Here is a 16,211-nt window from a genome sequence, read left to right as displayed (position 1 = left end):
CTCTCTCTCTCTCTCTCATATCATTGTATCTTCTTTGTCACTGCCACCATATTCTTGAGCATAGCTATCATCATAACCGTCAATCCTCACCCCCCCCCCCCCCTCCCATTCAGTTGAATTAATTTTTTTATAGCACATCCTCTATAATAAGTAATTTATTTGGTTCTTGCCTAATTACAGTACCATGATTATGTTGAAATTAACTAGATTCTCTATCTGTGTGTGCACGTGCGTGTGTGTATATTTGTGTGCCTGTATGTCTGCCTCCATCTATCTCTACTTTGAAGACTTTACACTCTTAAGATTAGCTTGGTCAGGTGACAGATGTTCTTCTACTGTTTGTTAAATCCTGGCTAGTATCATCCGCTCATGTACTTTGTACAGTATGCAGAGGAGGGATATTGGTCTGTAGCTCTTGCTGCTATTTGGGTCTTTTCCAGGTTTAAGTAGAGCTATCACTCTTGCTTGTTGCCAAAGCTTTGGTAATGTGCACGATATAACACAGTCGTTGATAAGAGTTAGTAACCTTGTTTTTGTTGAGGGTCCGAAACGCTTTATCATTTCTGCAGTGATGCCATCTAGACCAGCCGCTTTACCGAGTGTTCAAGAGCTGTTCCGATTCTTTGATGCAAAAAGGATCTAATTCCCGTTCACTTCTTTGAGCAACCTTTTCCATTTCCTTAAGATTGCCCTTTTCTCTGTATTTTGGATTTCCGTTTTTGATAAGTTGGCTTGCTACATCATTTGGTTTCACCGCTTCAACCCCCCCCCCCCCCCCACAAACACACACACACACACTCTCTCTCTCTCCTCTCTCTCTCTCTTTTTTTTTTTCTGGCCTTTTGGTCTTTATGCTACCTTTGATTTGAAATGAGTTTGACCGAATGGACAGATACACTTTCCTCCTTTTTTACAAATTGCCATTATCATCGCTGATATAACCCAAACATAGCCTTATCGTTAATCCAATAACTAATAGGTTCTTGATTGTAGGAAGTAAATAGTAGTTGTAAATTTAACCCAATCAAATGAAATACCTGTAAGACAATGGAATACAGAGTTACCTTCTTGAAATTTCAACAACAACAAAAAGGGAAAAAGGAAACTGTCATGTTAGATAGATTTAGAAATAAATAATTTACCCTCAGCATGATTCAAACATGCCCAAAGTCCTGAATATATGCTCCAAGGAGCTAAACTTTCTTTTCAACAAGATTTATTGAGTCAAAGAGGCGAATGCCCTCCTGTAGCTGGAGCCAAAAATCCGTATTTCTACAAAATTTTCGTAGTACTAGGCAAGTCTGTTGGAATAGTCTTAGAACCATAGTTTTTCCTGATTTACAGATTATTTGGTGATAGTGGTTGTACCATTTTATTTCTGATTTTTAAAAAATGGATAAAAATTTGCTTTTTTGCGGGTGAAACTCCATGGTGCACTTCTGTTCACAGTCTACAAATCTATTAAGGTCATTTTGCAGGGTCGGAACATCATCTAAGGACTTCACTGAATGCTGGCTTGCAGGTTAAACCGAGTCTGGACTCAGTTGCTCAGTTTCATATCCTCTCTGCATGACATAACATAAAAAATGGAAAACGTTTAGATGAACAAGACAAAATAAAATATTTTTATCTCTATTCTTATTTCAGGTGATTTGATGGACGAAGGCAAATGGTGTTCAGATGAAGAGTTTGATTATCATGTCCGTCGGTTTCTGTCCATGTTTGAGGTGCCTGCTGGGACAGAATTCCATGTTGTGTCAGGGAATCATGATGAAGGCTTTCATTACGCGTGAGTTTTTCCATCTTAGAAGTACTACTACTTAGAAATTTTGACACTGTGTATTTCTGTTTAAAATAAAAGAAAGAAATCAAAATGACTACTCATCATCCTATGTGCAAAGTTCTCATGAAAAAGAGACCCTGGTTTTTTCATCGAGATAAGTATTTGTAATTGTCTCTGGCCAATAGATTCCGATTACGCGATGTAATTGTTTGCAGTGGTATGAATCGAGACTTTCTAAATTCTTTTTTGTGAGGCCCCAGGTTCCACAATTATATGACAAAATCGGAATAATCAGTGCCTCGTAAATCTGTATTTGTTTATTCTTACTGATTATGTTATTTCTAATCCATAAATTTTGGAGTTGGTTGAATGCATTGGTGGCCAGCTGCTTTCGTTTTCTGATGTCTTCATTTTCGTTGATCAAATTGCCTAGTTTTCATACACTTTTCCATTCATTTAAATTTATGTTGATTTTTGTATATTCTTTTTTGGATTGATTCACTTTTAGATTCCATGCTTCTAGGGTAGTTGATATTATTGGCATCTATATTTTCACTTGATGTTTTGATTCAAAGACTAGGTGTGTATTGGTGAACTTCCGTGATTGGAAATCGGTCGACTCCGTGTTGATAAAACTATCTATAATAGAATTGTGTGGATCTGCCAAGGGTTATGCTTATTTACTAATTTATATGTTTAATAGATGTGTTTTCTATGTAAATTTAATACAGGATATGACAAGGTATTGTGTGATATTTGTAAATTTATGACCAATTTATCTGGGCCTCTTCAACAACCCATTATCAATAATTAAAATTAAAAGGAACTAACATCTATTTAGGTCTCTTGTCAACGGAAGTAGTTTTCAATTTTTGATGACGCAATTATAAATTAGGAATGAACATCACATCATTCAATGTTCGAGGTATCTCCTCAAAATTTAAGAAAAACGACCTGATTGATGACCTATTTACTTACAAATTTGACGTAGTAAGCATACAAGAGACCAAAGACAAGGCCAATGATGAAAAAAAGTCGAGGTTGCCGTCTCAGTACATTTGAACATGAAAATATCCAGGGAGGGCTTGGTTTTCTAATATCAAACACCTTATTTAAACTCATATTGGTCTATAAATGAAAGAATATCTGTTTTGAGCTTTAGAACCATTCCATGCTTTCTAAACAACAAGCCTACACTTATAATCAACACCCATCATCCTACTTCGGGGACATCCAATAAAGATTCAACAGTAAGAGATAGATTATACAATGAAATTGAAATAATAACCCAAGACCATGTAAATGACAACATAATAATCACGGGCTATTTCAATGCTAAAATAGGAAAAGGGAAAGACAATAACAAAACATGCCTTGGTGCTTATTCCAAAGAACTGTGTAATGAAAATGGTCAGTTTCTTATTGATTTTTGCTGCGAACATAAATTATTGATATGTAATAGTGCCTTTAAACACCCTTCCCGCCATATTACTACATGGCAAGGAATGTGGAAAGATTATGATGATAAGATTATCAATACTTACAATCAGATAGACTTTATCATAATTTCGAACCATTTCAAAGGCATTCTCAATGGCTCACGAACATATGCAGGAATGAAGACATCCACAGACCAAAGACTCGTAGTTTCAAAGTTCAGTCAAACAGAAAATGAAAACAAGCCAAGGCATAAGTATTACAAACAAAATAGAAAATCGATCAAAGACTTCAGCAGTCTAAGAGATGACCTAGTCAAAGAAAATTTCAGAAACACACTCACATCAAATCTTTCGTCAAAGAATTTAAAGGAACTTAATCTAACCCAGCTGAAATTCAACAACATCTTGTCCAAAGCGTGTTGATGAGCAGGGAAACACTGCCTGAGAGAAGTAGTACACAAAAACAAGATTACTGCCAAATACTGCATGACTTATAACAGCAGCAAAAACAACTGAGACTTGACATCAACAGCTGCTCAAATATGGATGCGAATAACAAAATGAAGAGACAAAGAAATGAAATCATGCATAAAATTAAATGCCAGTCAATAGATAATCAAAAAAAAAGAAAATAGATGAGATTGTGACAGAAATAAATAGTATGAGTGACAGTATGAAAATGTTCAAAGTCGTGAATACAATCAAATGACAGAAAACACATCACAGACGTATAATCATAGATAAATGTTATAAGACCTTATGTAATGATAAAGACATTATAAACACTGAGAAATACAAGGGTATTCAAGAAGTGGAACCATTCGAGTCTACCAATCCAGAGCTTGAAACGCCTATAATGCCTCAAGAAATAAGTGAAGCCATACAAAAGCTCAATAACAACAGATCGCCAGGTCTAGATGGAGTTAGAGCAGAACTAAAATGTCTTGATGACGAAGGCATGTAAATACTAGCTGATATTTAAGACAAAACAAGTTCTCAATCTTGGAAGTGGAAAACTCATTCTGCTAAACAAACCAAATAAAAAGAAAGGCCCGTTAGAAAATTTGCGACCAATCGTTTTATTATCCACGCTAAGAAAAGTTTTAAGCACAATCACACTCAACAGAATTAGAGAAAAGGTAGAAGAATATCTCTCACCATCACAAAGCAGGTTGAGAAGAGATAGAAGCACTGTGGACATAGTGTGGGCCCATCGATGGCTGAAAGCCAGAACGGAGAAATATAAGGAAGAATTTACCATACTTGGAATTGATATGAGTTCAGTTTTCAACACCATATGTAGAACCAAGTTGTTATCAATCCTTGACTCATTCTTGGACAAAGATCACGTGAAGCTCATAAGATACCTATTATCAAATACTACATTACAATTTGAATCCGGCAGATAATTAACAACAATATCAACCTCAATTGGATCCCCTCAAGGAGACAGCTTGAGTCTGATTCTATTCACAATATACCTCGAATCGGTCTTGAAAGATCAAAGACCAAAATTACCACCAATAAAGAAGAGCACTCGTGAATTGATATACCTATAAATACAGGATAAATATCAGATGAAGACCTTGTAAGACCATATAGATTATTCCGTCTACTTTAATGCTGATAGGAGCCACTTGGAGGAAGCGCTGCATCACGTGATCACTTTTAGCATTGCTTTGGAGTAGAGATACAGGGATGATGGAGCAGGCATTCTCATATTTCGAGAATGTGGTAGGCAGGACAGAAGTGAAAGGGAAGGTGCTGGCAGAGAATGTTTCAACTGGTGTTACACAGGTTTTATGTGACGGTCTGCCCAAGGATACGGTTACTGCTCTCTCTGAAAAAATATCCAGTGCCAGCCAATTGCTCTAGACTAGAGGTTGTCCACTGCAATGAGGAGGTTTTTAAACAGATATCCCCTGCCTCTAGAATGAGGGACGCATCCTTGCAGAAAGTGCAGGTATCGCTTATGAAAGGCATTACTGCTGTTTGCAGGGCTATGGAGATGGTGAAAGGAGATAACAAAGAAGTACTGGAAAATATTTCGGATGGAGTCGCTTTGCTCACCAATGCCTCTCATAGTTTGGATATTTATAGAAGACAGTCACTTCGCGGTGAAATTAGAGATGACCTCAACGCTCTCTGTACCGCTTCCTATCCTGTTAGTGACATGTTATTTGGGAGCAACATTAAAGATAAGATTAAAGACATGAACGATTCTATTCGAGTGGCAAAAACCACAAGGAGATTTTCCCCGTACCCGTCCCATGGCCAGAAAAGGTTTCCTTTTTTAGGCAAAGGCCAACCATGGAAAGGAGGGGGAATACAAGGACATGGAACAACCACAAACAACACCACAAGCAACACACCTTCAAAAGGAGGAATTAAAGGATAAGGTAACCCATTTGCATGGGGGCAGAACTAAATTATTTAAATCTACTTGGAAAATGTATACCTCTGATCCTTTTATTATTCAATGTATTTCTGGATGTGCAATTGATTTTTTGTCCCCTCCTGTTCAAATGAAACCAGCTCATACTATCCAATTTAAACAGGATGAAAAGATAGCTTTACAGGAGATGATAATACAATATGAAAGGGATGGTGTTATCCACCGGAGGAGGGTGCTTTTGTTAATAATGTTTTCCTTAGGGAAAAACGTGCTATACCCGGTGAGCAGAGGAAAAAGTATCGAATGATATTAAATGTAAAACACCTCAACTCCTTTGTGCGTTATTGCCATTTTAAAATGGACACTTTACATTCTTGTTTACAACTTATAGAACCTAACTGTTTCATGGTTTCGCTAGATTTATCTAATGCATACCATTCTTTGGCCATGCACCCAGATTTTACCAAATTTCTTAAATTTGTTCATAATGAATCGTTATACCAATACCTTGTTCTTCCACAGGGGTTTTGTGATAGTCCTAGAATCTTCACTAAAATCATGAAACCTATTGTTGCTCACCTGCATATTAAGGGAATTATATGCAGTTTGTATATTGATGATTTTTATATTCAGGGCCCTTCTTATGAGGAATGCGAACATAATTTGAAGTACACGACCAATATTGTGCGTTCGTTAGGATTTGAAATATCAGATAAGTCTAACTTAACCCCATCTCAAGAAATGGAACACTTTGGTTTTGTACTCAGTTCCTTGGATATGTCAGTGACTTTAAGTGATAAAAAGAAAGATCAGATTATTTGTATGATTGAGAACCTTCCTTCTTCCATCTCAGTTAGATTTTTAGCTAAGATTACCGGCATGTTAGTCGCATCTTTCCCTGCTGTTGAATATGGACTTTTATTCTATAGAAGTCTTGTCTTGAGTGTCAAAAAATTGAGGCTTTCAAACAAGTATATAACTTTGATAGAAATATTAAAGTTTCAGTTCAATCTTTTATTGAATTAGAATGGTGGAAGTCTGAAGGCGTCCACAGTAAGAAACAATTACATATAGAAGGGTTTAGCTTGTTATTTAGAGTTACCTGCTTGTCCTCAATGATGTACCTGGTAGTTATAACTTAATTGAGCATAAAATCATCTTGAAATCTGAAAAGCCAATTCTAGAGTTTTTTGTATATATTAAAATACGCCCTTCATCAAACTTGACTGCCACTCGTGGGCCTTTTAGGCCCACCACCATGCAATATTCATCATTGTGTTGTGACACCATTGTGCCACTCCATCAGCGACATCTATAGGATATAACGAGCAGCAGTGGCGTGAATCATCATCATCGACATTGCCGCCGTCATTATCATCATCATCATCATCAACATCATCATCATCATCATCATCATCATCATCATCATTATCATCATCATCATTATCATCATTATCATCATCATCATCATCATCATCATCATCATCATCATCATCATCATCATTATCATAGTCATCATCATCACCATCATCATCATCATCATCATCATCATCATCATCATCATCATCATCATCATCACTATCATTGCCATCTTCTTAATATAAGACACTATATTTATAATATGGTTATCTGCTGTCCCAGCAAATATATCATATCGTTCTGTTTGTCTGTCTGTTTGTGTGTATGTGTATGTATGTATGTATGTATGTATGTATGTATGTATGTATGTATGTATGTTAATTATGTATGTATGTATGTATGTATGTTGTATGTATGTATGTATGTATGTATGTATGTATTGTATGTATATGTATGTATGTATGTATGTATGTATGATATGTATATTGTATGTAGTATGTATGTAAGTATGTATGTATGTATGTATGTATGTATGTATATGTATGTATGTATGTATGTATGTATGTATGTATGTACGCTCATATCTTTTGTATACATGTGTAGAAAAAATGTGCAAGCGTGTATGTTCGTGTATGGCTGTGTCTGTATTTGTAAATGTGTTGATGTTCATACCATGAACCAAACTGAGCATTGTTTACCTCACATGAATTGCCTTTAATTTGGACAATAAAGATTATTATTATTATTATTATTATTATTATTATTATTATTATTATATTATTATTATTATTATTATTATTATTATTATTATTATTATTATTATTATTATTATTATATAGATGACCATGCATTCCATGGATCTTTGATCTCACGACTCATTTCTCAATCTAGCAGAGAGATTTCCGTAATGTTGCGAGTCACCACCACTGTTCGTTATCACACTTGATTGACTCGAATGTGTCAACAATCTATTAATGTGGGAGGGGCGTTGGTCATTTGTGCTGTTTCTGTGCTGTGTGATCACTTATAGGTAGATTGAAAAACAATATGCAAATTGTTGAAATTAATGTAGTTTTTGAGACATTTGACAATAAGTCTCTCTATTAATTTTGAAATGAAATGGCCTGTAGTTCTTAAATTGATCGCTGTCTAAGTTTTTCTTTTCCAAGAGTGTAGTAATTAGAGCGTCTTTGAAGCAGGTTGGAATGTCTGCATTCTCGATAGACCTATTTGCAATTGAAGTGATAGCAGATGCGACTTCCTTTACAGATTCTTTCAAAAGCCACGTCGGTACATCAAGTTTGCAAAGTTTATTTGGGGCTTTCTTAATTCATTCACTAACCTTTTATATTGAAGCAGAGCAGAAATTGGACAATGAGCATGATAAAGGTGGTATGCTATATTCATATTCAGAGGTGTTGACTGTGTTGTCCGTGTTGGATCGAATGGTAGCAATTTTATTAGTGAAGTAATCATTGAAGCGCTCTGCAAGTTCTGATTTGTTTTGGTGTGATGGTAGTAATTTTTCCACACTATCAACTTTCATCAATATTGTCGCCGGCTTAACGGAAAAATTGTGCAAATCGTGTAACCAGCATGAAATTTTCACACAAAGTACAGAATTTGATGAGGATTTCGAAAATAGGTGGCTCCAAGTTGAAAAATAGTTGGAACCAAGAGTTATTGCCCTTTAAAGGTGACAAAATAAATTTTAATGAATTATAATTTTTTTTCTCAAAAGTTTACAGTTTTATAAATATTTTATAACAATGTGGCTATTTTGGTATTCCGTTGCGTATTTTGGACTCACTAATTATTTTCCCATTTTGATTTGATATATAAGAAAATACGAATTTCAATTGGGATTTTTCACGAAATTTTAACAAAAAATATCTCCTTCCTGGAAACTGTTTAAATAGTTTAGAATCTGACATATATTTGAAATGCCATGCATTTCAAAAACATTTTTAATATTCACTTAATTTGATTTTTAAAAAACAATAAAAGACAATTCAACCACCAAGGCAAGTACCCCCTCCCCTCCTGACACACACTTACAACCACTCCCAAAAATAACCGTACAAAGTATTTCTATCATATAGAAAATAACACGTTTAAATTTAGATATATTGTACAATACATATTTATTCAATGAAGTATTTGTTGTGTTCTTAGATCATTAATTAATAAGACGTATTATTCCAAGAATCAACAAACCAACTTGTTACAGTAAAGAACATTTATTAAACAACATAACATAAGATACATGTGTACAGGATGACGGTTGGATACAGAATGACTCTCAACAAGGTAGTTGTACTAGAACAGACGCTAGTTGTGAACGATACAAGTTACGATACGTGAATACAATAACTTTCATTCACAACATTCCTCCCCTTTTAATTTTTAAAATCATTTAATTGATTTCTTTTAAATTATAAAATTCTTTAATTCAGAAAACATTCACTCAAACTGTCATTTGTGTATTTAACATTGATATGACGTACATTATATAATTAAAGAATCAATCTTCTAACTGGTCGTCTGTTTCTAAGGGGGTAGCGTCGCTCTGTTGTATCAGCTGGTATTTGTAGACGCTCATTTCGGTTCTGTTGAAGTGAATTAACAATAGATGCTGATAAATCCTCTTGGTTATCCATGTCAGATAGGTAATCCATCTTCGAATTTTCTGCTATATTCAATAGAGAATTTTCACTGTCAAGATCATATTGATCTTGAATAACATTTTCACTTTCATCACATCCATGAGAACTATTCAACTGATTAATATGGCAGTGACGAACTGCACCATTTACCTGCACCGAATAGCTAACTGGTCCAAGTCGTCGTAAAATAATTCCATCAGACCATTTATCAAAACCATGTCGATGATTTCTGACAATGACGTTGTCTCTTGGAACGAAAGAACGAATTTTAGTATTTGATGCCATTGATTTTTGTTGACGCTCTCTTATCGTATCAATGGTGTTTGGACGAATGAGATCTAGTCGAATGCGCAATTTTCTTTTAAACAGCATTTCGGCTGGATTTATCTGTCATAGCATGAGGCGTTGATCTGACCTGTAGCAAAACTTTGGCTAGTTTTTGTTGTCTGGTCCAATTTCCAGTGTTGACTTTCATAAGACGTTTGAAAGTTTGCACCAGTCGTTCCGCTGATCCATTCGTTGCCGGTTGATAAGGTTGTGATCTTACGTGCCGAATTCCATTCATCGTCAAAAATTCGTTGAACTCCCTCGACGTGAAAGGAGGTCCATTGTCGGTCACGACGGTTGTTGGTAATCCATGCATTGCAAATACATGTCGCAACACATCAGCAGTATATTGAGCATTTGTTTTGTTCATTGGGAAAATTTCTGGCCACTTTGAATATGCATCGATTAGAATAAAGTAATGTTCGTTTTCAAATTCTGCAAAATCCAGATGAAGTCTCTCCCATGGTTTTGAAGGGAATGTCCATGTTAAGACCGGTGCTTTCGGTGGAATATTTTTCACCATAGAGCAACTTTTGCAGTTTTGAACCATTTCCTCAATGTCTTTATCAATATTTGGCCAGTAGATGTAACTTCTAGCCAATGCTTTTGATTTGACTATTCCATGGTGACCATCATGTAATTCCATCAGTATCCGTTTTCTGAATTCCTCTGGAATTATAACTCTCAGTCCCCACTGTAAAACATTGGAATCCAAGGTTATTTCTTCTTTTCGTTGAAAGAAAGGTTTCAATCTTTCATCGTTGATTTTGTTAGGCCAACCATCCAGTGTGAAATGCAGAACTTTCGACAATATCGAGTCCTTTCGGGTTGCTTCTGCTATTTCCTTCGCGGTGAGAGGTAGATCATTTATGTAGTTAAATGAAACCAATTCTTCATCTTGTTTTGTTTCTCGTTGAGGTAATCGAGAAAGCATATCTGCGTTACAGTGCTCTTCTGTTTTTCGAAATTGAATTTCATATTGGTAAGCACTGAGTTCCATTGACCATCTCTGCATTCTTCCTGCCACCATTGCTGACATGCTATTTTTAGGTCCAAATATTTTCACCAGAGGCTTGTGGTCAGTGATAAGTGCAAAATGTCTGCCATATAGATATTGGTGAAATTTGCGTACTCCAAACATGATGCCTAATGCTTCCTTTTCGATCTGACTGTAATTAGATTCAGTCTTTGTAATGGATCTTGATGCAAAGAAATCGGTCTTTCTTCTCCATTTGGCATAATGTGAGATATTACAGCTCCGATTCCCTTTGTACTCGCATCGGTTGACAATCGAAGAGGCAATTCTGGATTATAATGAGTTAGGGCTTTTTGTGAAACTAGCAGTTCCTTTACTGCTTTGAATGATTTCTCACAGTCATCCGACCAGAACCAAGATACATCCTTTTGCAAAAGTTTGTGTAGTGGTTTCAATGTTCCTGACAAATTTGATAGAAATTTAGAATAATACTGAACTCCACCTAGAAAACTTCTTAGTTCTTTTACATTTTCAGGCTTAGGCGCATTGGTCATGGCTTCGACTTTGTTTTCCTGAGGATGTAATCCAGTTTTATCGATTGTGTGACCAAGGTAGTCAATTCTGTCAACCATGAATTTACAGTTTTCTTTGTTGAGCCTTACTCCATTTTTCTCTAAGCTTGTTAGTACTTTGTCTAAAGTTGCAAGATGCTGCTTTTCATTACACCCAGTCAACTGTATGTCATCAATGAAAACTTGAACATTGTCTATTCCTGCAAGAATTTCTTCCATGTACTTTTGGAAAAGTACTGGTCCTGATGCTACTCCATATGGAAGTCGGTTGTACTGGAACAGTCCAATATGAGTATTTATTGTGACAAGCTTTTTACTTTCCGAGTCCATGGCCATTTGCTGATAAGCCTGACTCAAATCCAACTTTGAGAATTTTTCTCCATGTGACAGCTTTGCAAATAGGTCTTGTGCTGTTGGCAGGGGGTATTGATCCACTTTCATTGCAGAATTTATTGTCACTTTAAAGTCACCACACAGTCTTACTTTACCATCCGGTTTTGGTACAACTACGATAGGTGCTGCCCATTCACTATGAGTAACTTGCATGATTACTTTGTCTTTTTCCAACTTTCTTATGTGTTCTTCAACCTTCTCCTTTAAAGCGTCTCGAATCGGTCTTGGTTTGAAGAATTTGGGCTGTGCATTTTCTTCCATAGTAATTTTTACCTTCGTCCCTTTCAGTTCTCCCAACTCAGTTGTAAAAAGTTGTTTGTGTTTTTCTAGTATGTTGTCTAATGAGTTGTGAACATGAAACGTATTAGAAATCTGAATTTTTAGTTTAGAAATCCAATCTCTTCCTAGAATGACATGTTCATGCGGTACATTTGCAACAATGAGTGGAAGTTTTTCTGTGTCGCCAGTAGAAGGAACCTTTACATTTCCAATAACTTCTCCTTTGAGAGGAATAGTTGTTCCATTAAATGTTTTCAACGTTTCCGAACAGGGTTGTAATTTGACTTTTTGAAACTTACGTTTAAACACAGAGAAGGGAATAATTGTAACACTTGATCCTGTGTCAATTTCCATTTTCACGGGGGTACCATTTACTTCCAGCGAACAATGAAAGGCATTATTTTGATCTTCGTCTCGGTTGTTGGCGAAAACGAAAGTGTCTTTATTGTGCTCGGAGATGGAATTGGTGAATATCATGTTTGATTCGTTTCGTCGTTTCGTCGTAAACCCGATGACGTCTCCTGTGAGTTCCGACAGACTTTTGATAAATAACCCTTCCGATTACAAGCATTGCTTGTCTAGAACTGACACTTGTCTGGTGTGTGATTCATATTGGCACACCTGTAGCATTTTGATTCTGTCCGTCTCCTATCATTGTTGTTGTTGTTGTTCGTGTTGTTTTTGTTGCTTTTCCCGTGTTTGAGTCCTTGTTGTACAGTTTTGTGGACAATTTTGTGAGCAATTTCAATTGCCTGTTTCAGTGTGAAATCCTCAATCTGTAGGAGCTTTTGTTGAATTCTTACGCTTCTCAGCCCACGGACAAATTTATCCCGTAAGGTATCCTCCAGGAACTGTTTGAAATCACAGTGCTGAGCAAGACGTCGAATGATGCGATGTAATCAGCAATCGATTCATGCTCACCTTGTTTTCCGTTGTAAAATTTAAATCTTTCATAAATCACGAGAGGTTTTGGACAGAGATGATTCAATAACGTCGTTTTTAGTTGATCATACGATTTTTCTGCTGGTTTATCCGGTGAAAGAATGCTTTTCAAAAGGTCGTATGTCTTAGATCCCACAACACTAAGAAAAACAGCCATCTTCTTTGTTTCCGATGAAACATCATTGGCCAGGAAATACTGTTCCAGTCTTTCACAGTAAGATTCTAAGTCATCAGTCAAATGGAATTCCTCGATACGTCCAAGCAAAGCCATGCTTCATAAACCTTCGTTTCTCTGATGGAGAACGAACCCACACAAAGCGATAAGATCTCAGGTAGTCCAATAGTCACTGTTCTTGTATATTATGGTGCCAAATAGTAGTAACTGCAACACTTTAATATGAAATGTTCATTTCCACAATTATGAATAATTATTAATCTATTAGTCCACAATTTGTACAGAAATCCTCGTTGCCATTTTGTTGTGTTCTTAGATCATTAATTAATAAGATGTATTATTCCAAGAATCAACAAACAGTAAAGAACATTTATTAAACAACATAACATAAGATACATGTGTACAGGATGACGGTTGGATACAGAATGACTTTCAACAAGGTAGTTGTACTAGAACAGACACTAGTTGTGAACGATACTACATCAGATGGACGATATAAGCAGACCTGCCGTTCATACCGATTAATCGGTATCATACCGATTTGCAAGACCTTTTTTTCGTATTTACCGATTTCCCGATTTACTTGCCGATCGTACCGATTTCCCGATCTGCATGCCGATCGTACCGATTTCACCAAGTGACCAAGGGCCCGCAGCCCTCCACCCCTCTCTTTTACGTCTACTTTGTGCTTTACGTAGCACGTTAAAATTTTCAAGTCTCGTGAACTTTGACCCGTCCCGCGATACCTCGATAGATACATGACGTAGCGAGCCTCTTTGTGATGCCCTCACACAGATAGAAAACACACACGGCGCGTTATTTAGTTTTCATTTCCTTTGTGAAGCGACAGCGAGCTGTACTGGTAAACCACCGCGGTCCCTGGCTTCTGACTCGTTACCAAGTGCCACCATCTTTAAATAAGTTAGTAGTCTGATTGCCAGATTGGCGTTGTGCGTGCCATTTTGGGTGTTGGGGAAAAATAAGGGGGGGGGGGGGGGATAATTGGATAATTTTACGTCTCATACTGATTTTTTTCCCCAGATACTGATTTTTTTACAATGTCATACTGATTTCCTTTTTCGTGAAGTGGCAGGTCTGTATAAGTTACGATACGTGAATACAATAACTTTCATTCACAACAGTATTGAACCATTTAAAACATTTTTCTGTGTACACATTTAACAGCATTATTGAAGAATTACCTCCCTTTTTAATTACATACACTTGGAAAACGTGTTTAAAGTCAATCATTGTCTCAAGAGCATTGACCATTGCAGGTACACAACAGAGTACATGGAAGATATGCCTTAACACAATTGCATCTTTTGTGAGGCATGTGCAAAGTCAGTCAAAGTGGACCACTTTGGTATCCCATCTTTTTTCCAACCAAAATCTGATTTGCAAAAGAGCATTTCCCCGCATAACCAGCTTGGTAAACTGCTCGTTTTAAATGCTGTTTGGGAGCTTCACGAGTTGGTGGCATATTGTCTGGAAAGCATGCCTTTTGTTGCTTTTCTGTAGAAAGTTCACGCCTGTTTTCATTGACAGCAGATAAGTTGGTTGCTCTGTCAAACAACAAACAGACAAATCTCTGGATGATGTTGAAATGGCTGGCTATATCTTCCTTAGAGGGTTGATTAGCAAGAGCTTTAAATGAATCTGTAACATTATCAAATGCGGCCCAAACTAACCATGCTATTTTCTTTCCCTTCCCTGCAAATGAGCTGAGACTGTCACACCCTGTAAAGGCATGGAAGAAGAATATAGCCAGAGATTTTTCAGGACCCAGGGATTCAAAATTGAGTTGATAAGTTTCTTCTATTTTTCCTGTACCATAGTTCACAAACACCCTTTCCATTCCAAATGCAGCAAACTGTGATATCAGAACGATAACCACATCTGAGTCAACTGTTTGTATAACCCCAGAATTGAAGTGACATTCGCTTTCATTTTTCAAATGATGTGCCATTCTGGTGTCAGGCTCTTCTTGAGTACAAGGGTATAGCGATTGCAATGGATGTACTACATCTGTAATAGATGTGGAAATGTTCTCACCTGTAGTGCAAACAACAAGCTACCCTGGTGTTTTCATTGTTGATACTTTTGAGGATAAGAAACAGAATAGTTGTACTTTGTTTTTCTCATTAAAAAAAAAAAATGATGACCACTGTTTTCTAGAAATTGATGTTAGGTCCTTCACATCAAACTCCTTTGTAGAGACACCCTCTTGTGTCTGTTTGCAGATATTATCCTATCTTTGACATAGACGTCAAATACAATGTCCACTCGATTAAATGTTTTCAACTGGGTGTTTATATAATGAATAAATACACCAGAAACATATTCTCCAAAGGTTTTACAGTTTCTTCCAGGGGAGCATATGAATGAGAGCTGCTCCGTCATACATACAAAATTGAACTGAATCAGGACAGTCCTCAAAAATCGTTTACTGAGGAAGACAGTGAATAATGTCAGACTTTTGACATGAACGGAGCCTTCCGGATTCTGACAGGGAAGGTGGGTAAGGGTGGTTTTCATGTTCAAAAAACTCTCTAAATTTCCCTCTCTATTCTGGCAAGAAATAAATAGTCTTGAGAACAAATCACAATCCTACTTTAGACACGTAATTTTCTCTTTCTATTTTGATGATTTCTTTGAGATACTTGCATGGAAGATGGGAAGATTATTTTTTAATATAAGGTCATGGATTGTGGCTGCAATTGTTTGTTTAAAGCTTTGCTTTCCAATTGTGTATGCTTCCCTGACAGGCAATGCCGATTCCTTTGACATTACTTGGCGAGTGTGTAATGTTATTAGTCTATCCTCTTCATCCTCAAATGGGTTTTCAAAGGTCTCCATTTTTCCAGTAACATTTTTTGTGAAGCGTCTCTTATTAGCATTCATG

The 16,211-nt window shown here is 36.5% G+C and overlaps 1 protein-coding gene across 2 annotated transcripts in view; it reads left to right on the top strand.

Annotated features, from left to right (window-relative positions):
* The window catches only part of LOC144977197 (metallophosphoesterase 1-like), a 90,764-nt gene that overhangs the window by 26,220 nt on the left and 48,333 nt on the right, over positions 1–16,211 (top strand). For both annotated transcript variants that reach the window (XM_078922142.1, XM_078922143.1), the window contains exon 5: positions 1,648–1,789. In XM_078922142.1, coding sequence (XP_078778268.1) covers positions 1,648–1,789 — 142 coding nt within the window. The remainder of the gene's footprint in view (positions 1–1,647; positions 1,790–16,211) is intronic.

Source organism: Berghia stephanieae, chromosome 7 (assembly GCF_034508935.2).
Source record: "Berghia stephanieae isolate SIO BIC M18660-M18661 chromosome 7, UCSD_Bste_1.3, whole genome shotgun sequence".
In the NCBI taxonomy this organism is placed as follows: Eukaryota; Metazoa; Mollusca; class Gastropoda; order Nudibranchia; family Aeolidiidae; genus Berghia; species Berghia stephanieae.
Note: the sequence above shows the minus strand (reverse complement) of the source record. Positions and strands in the feature narration are given on the sequence as shown.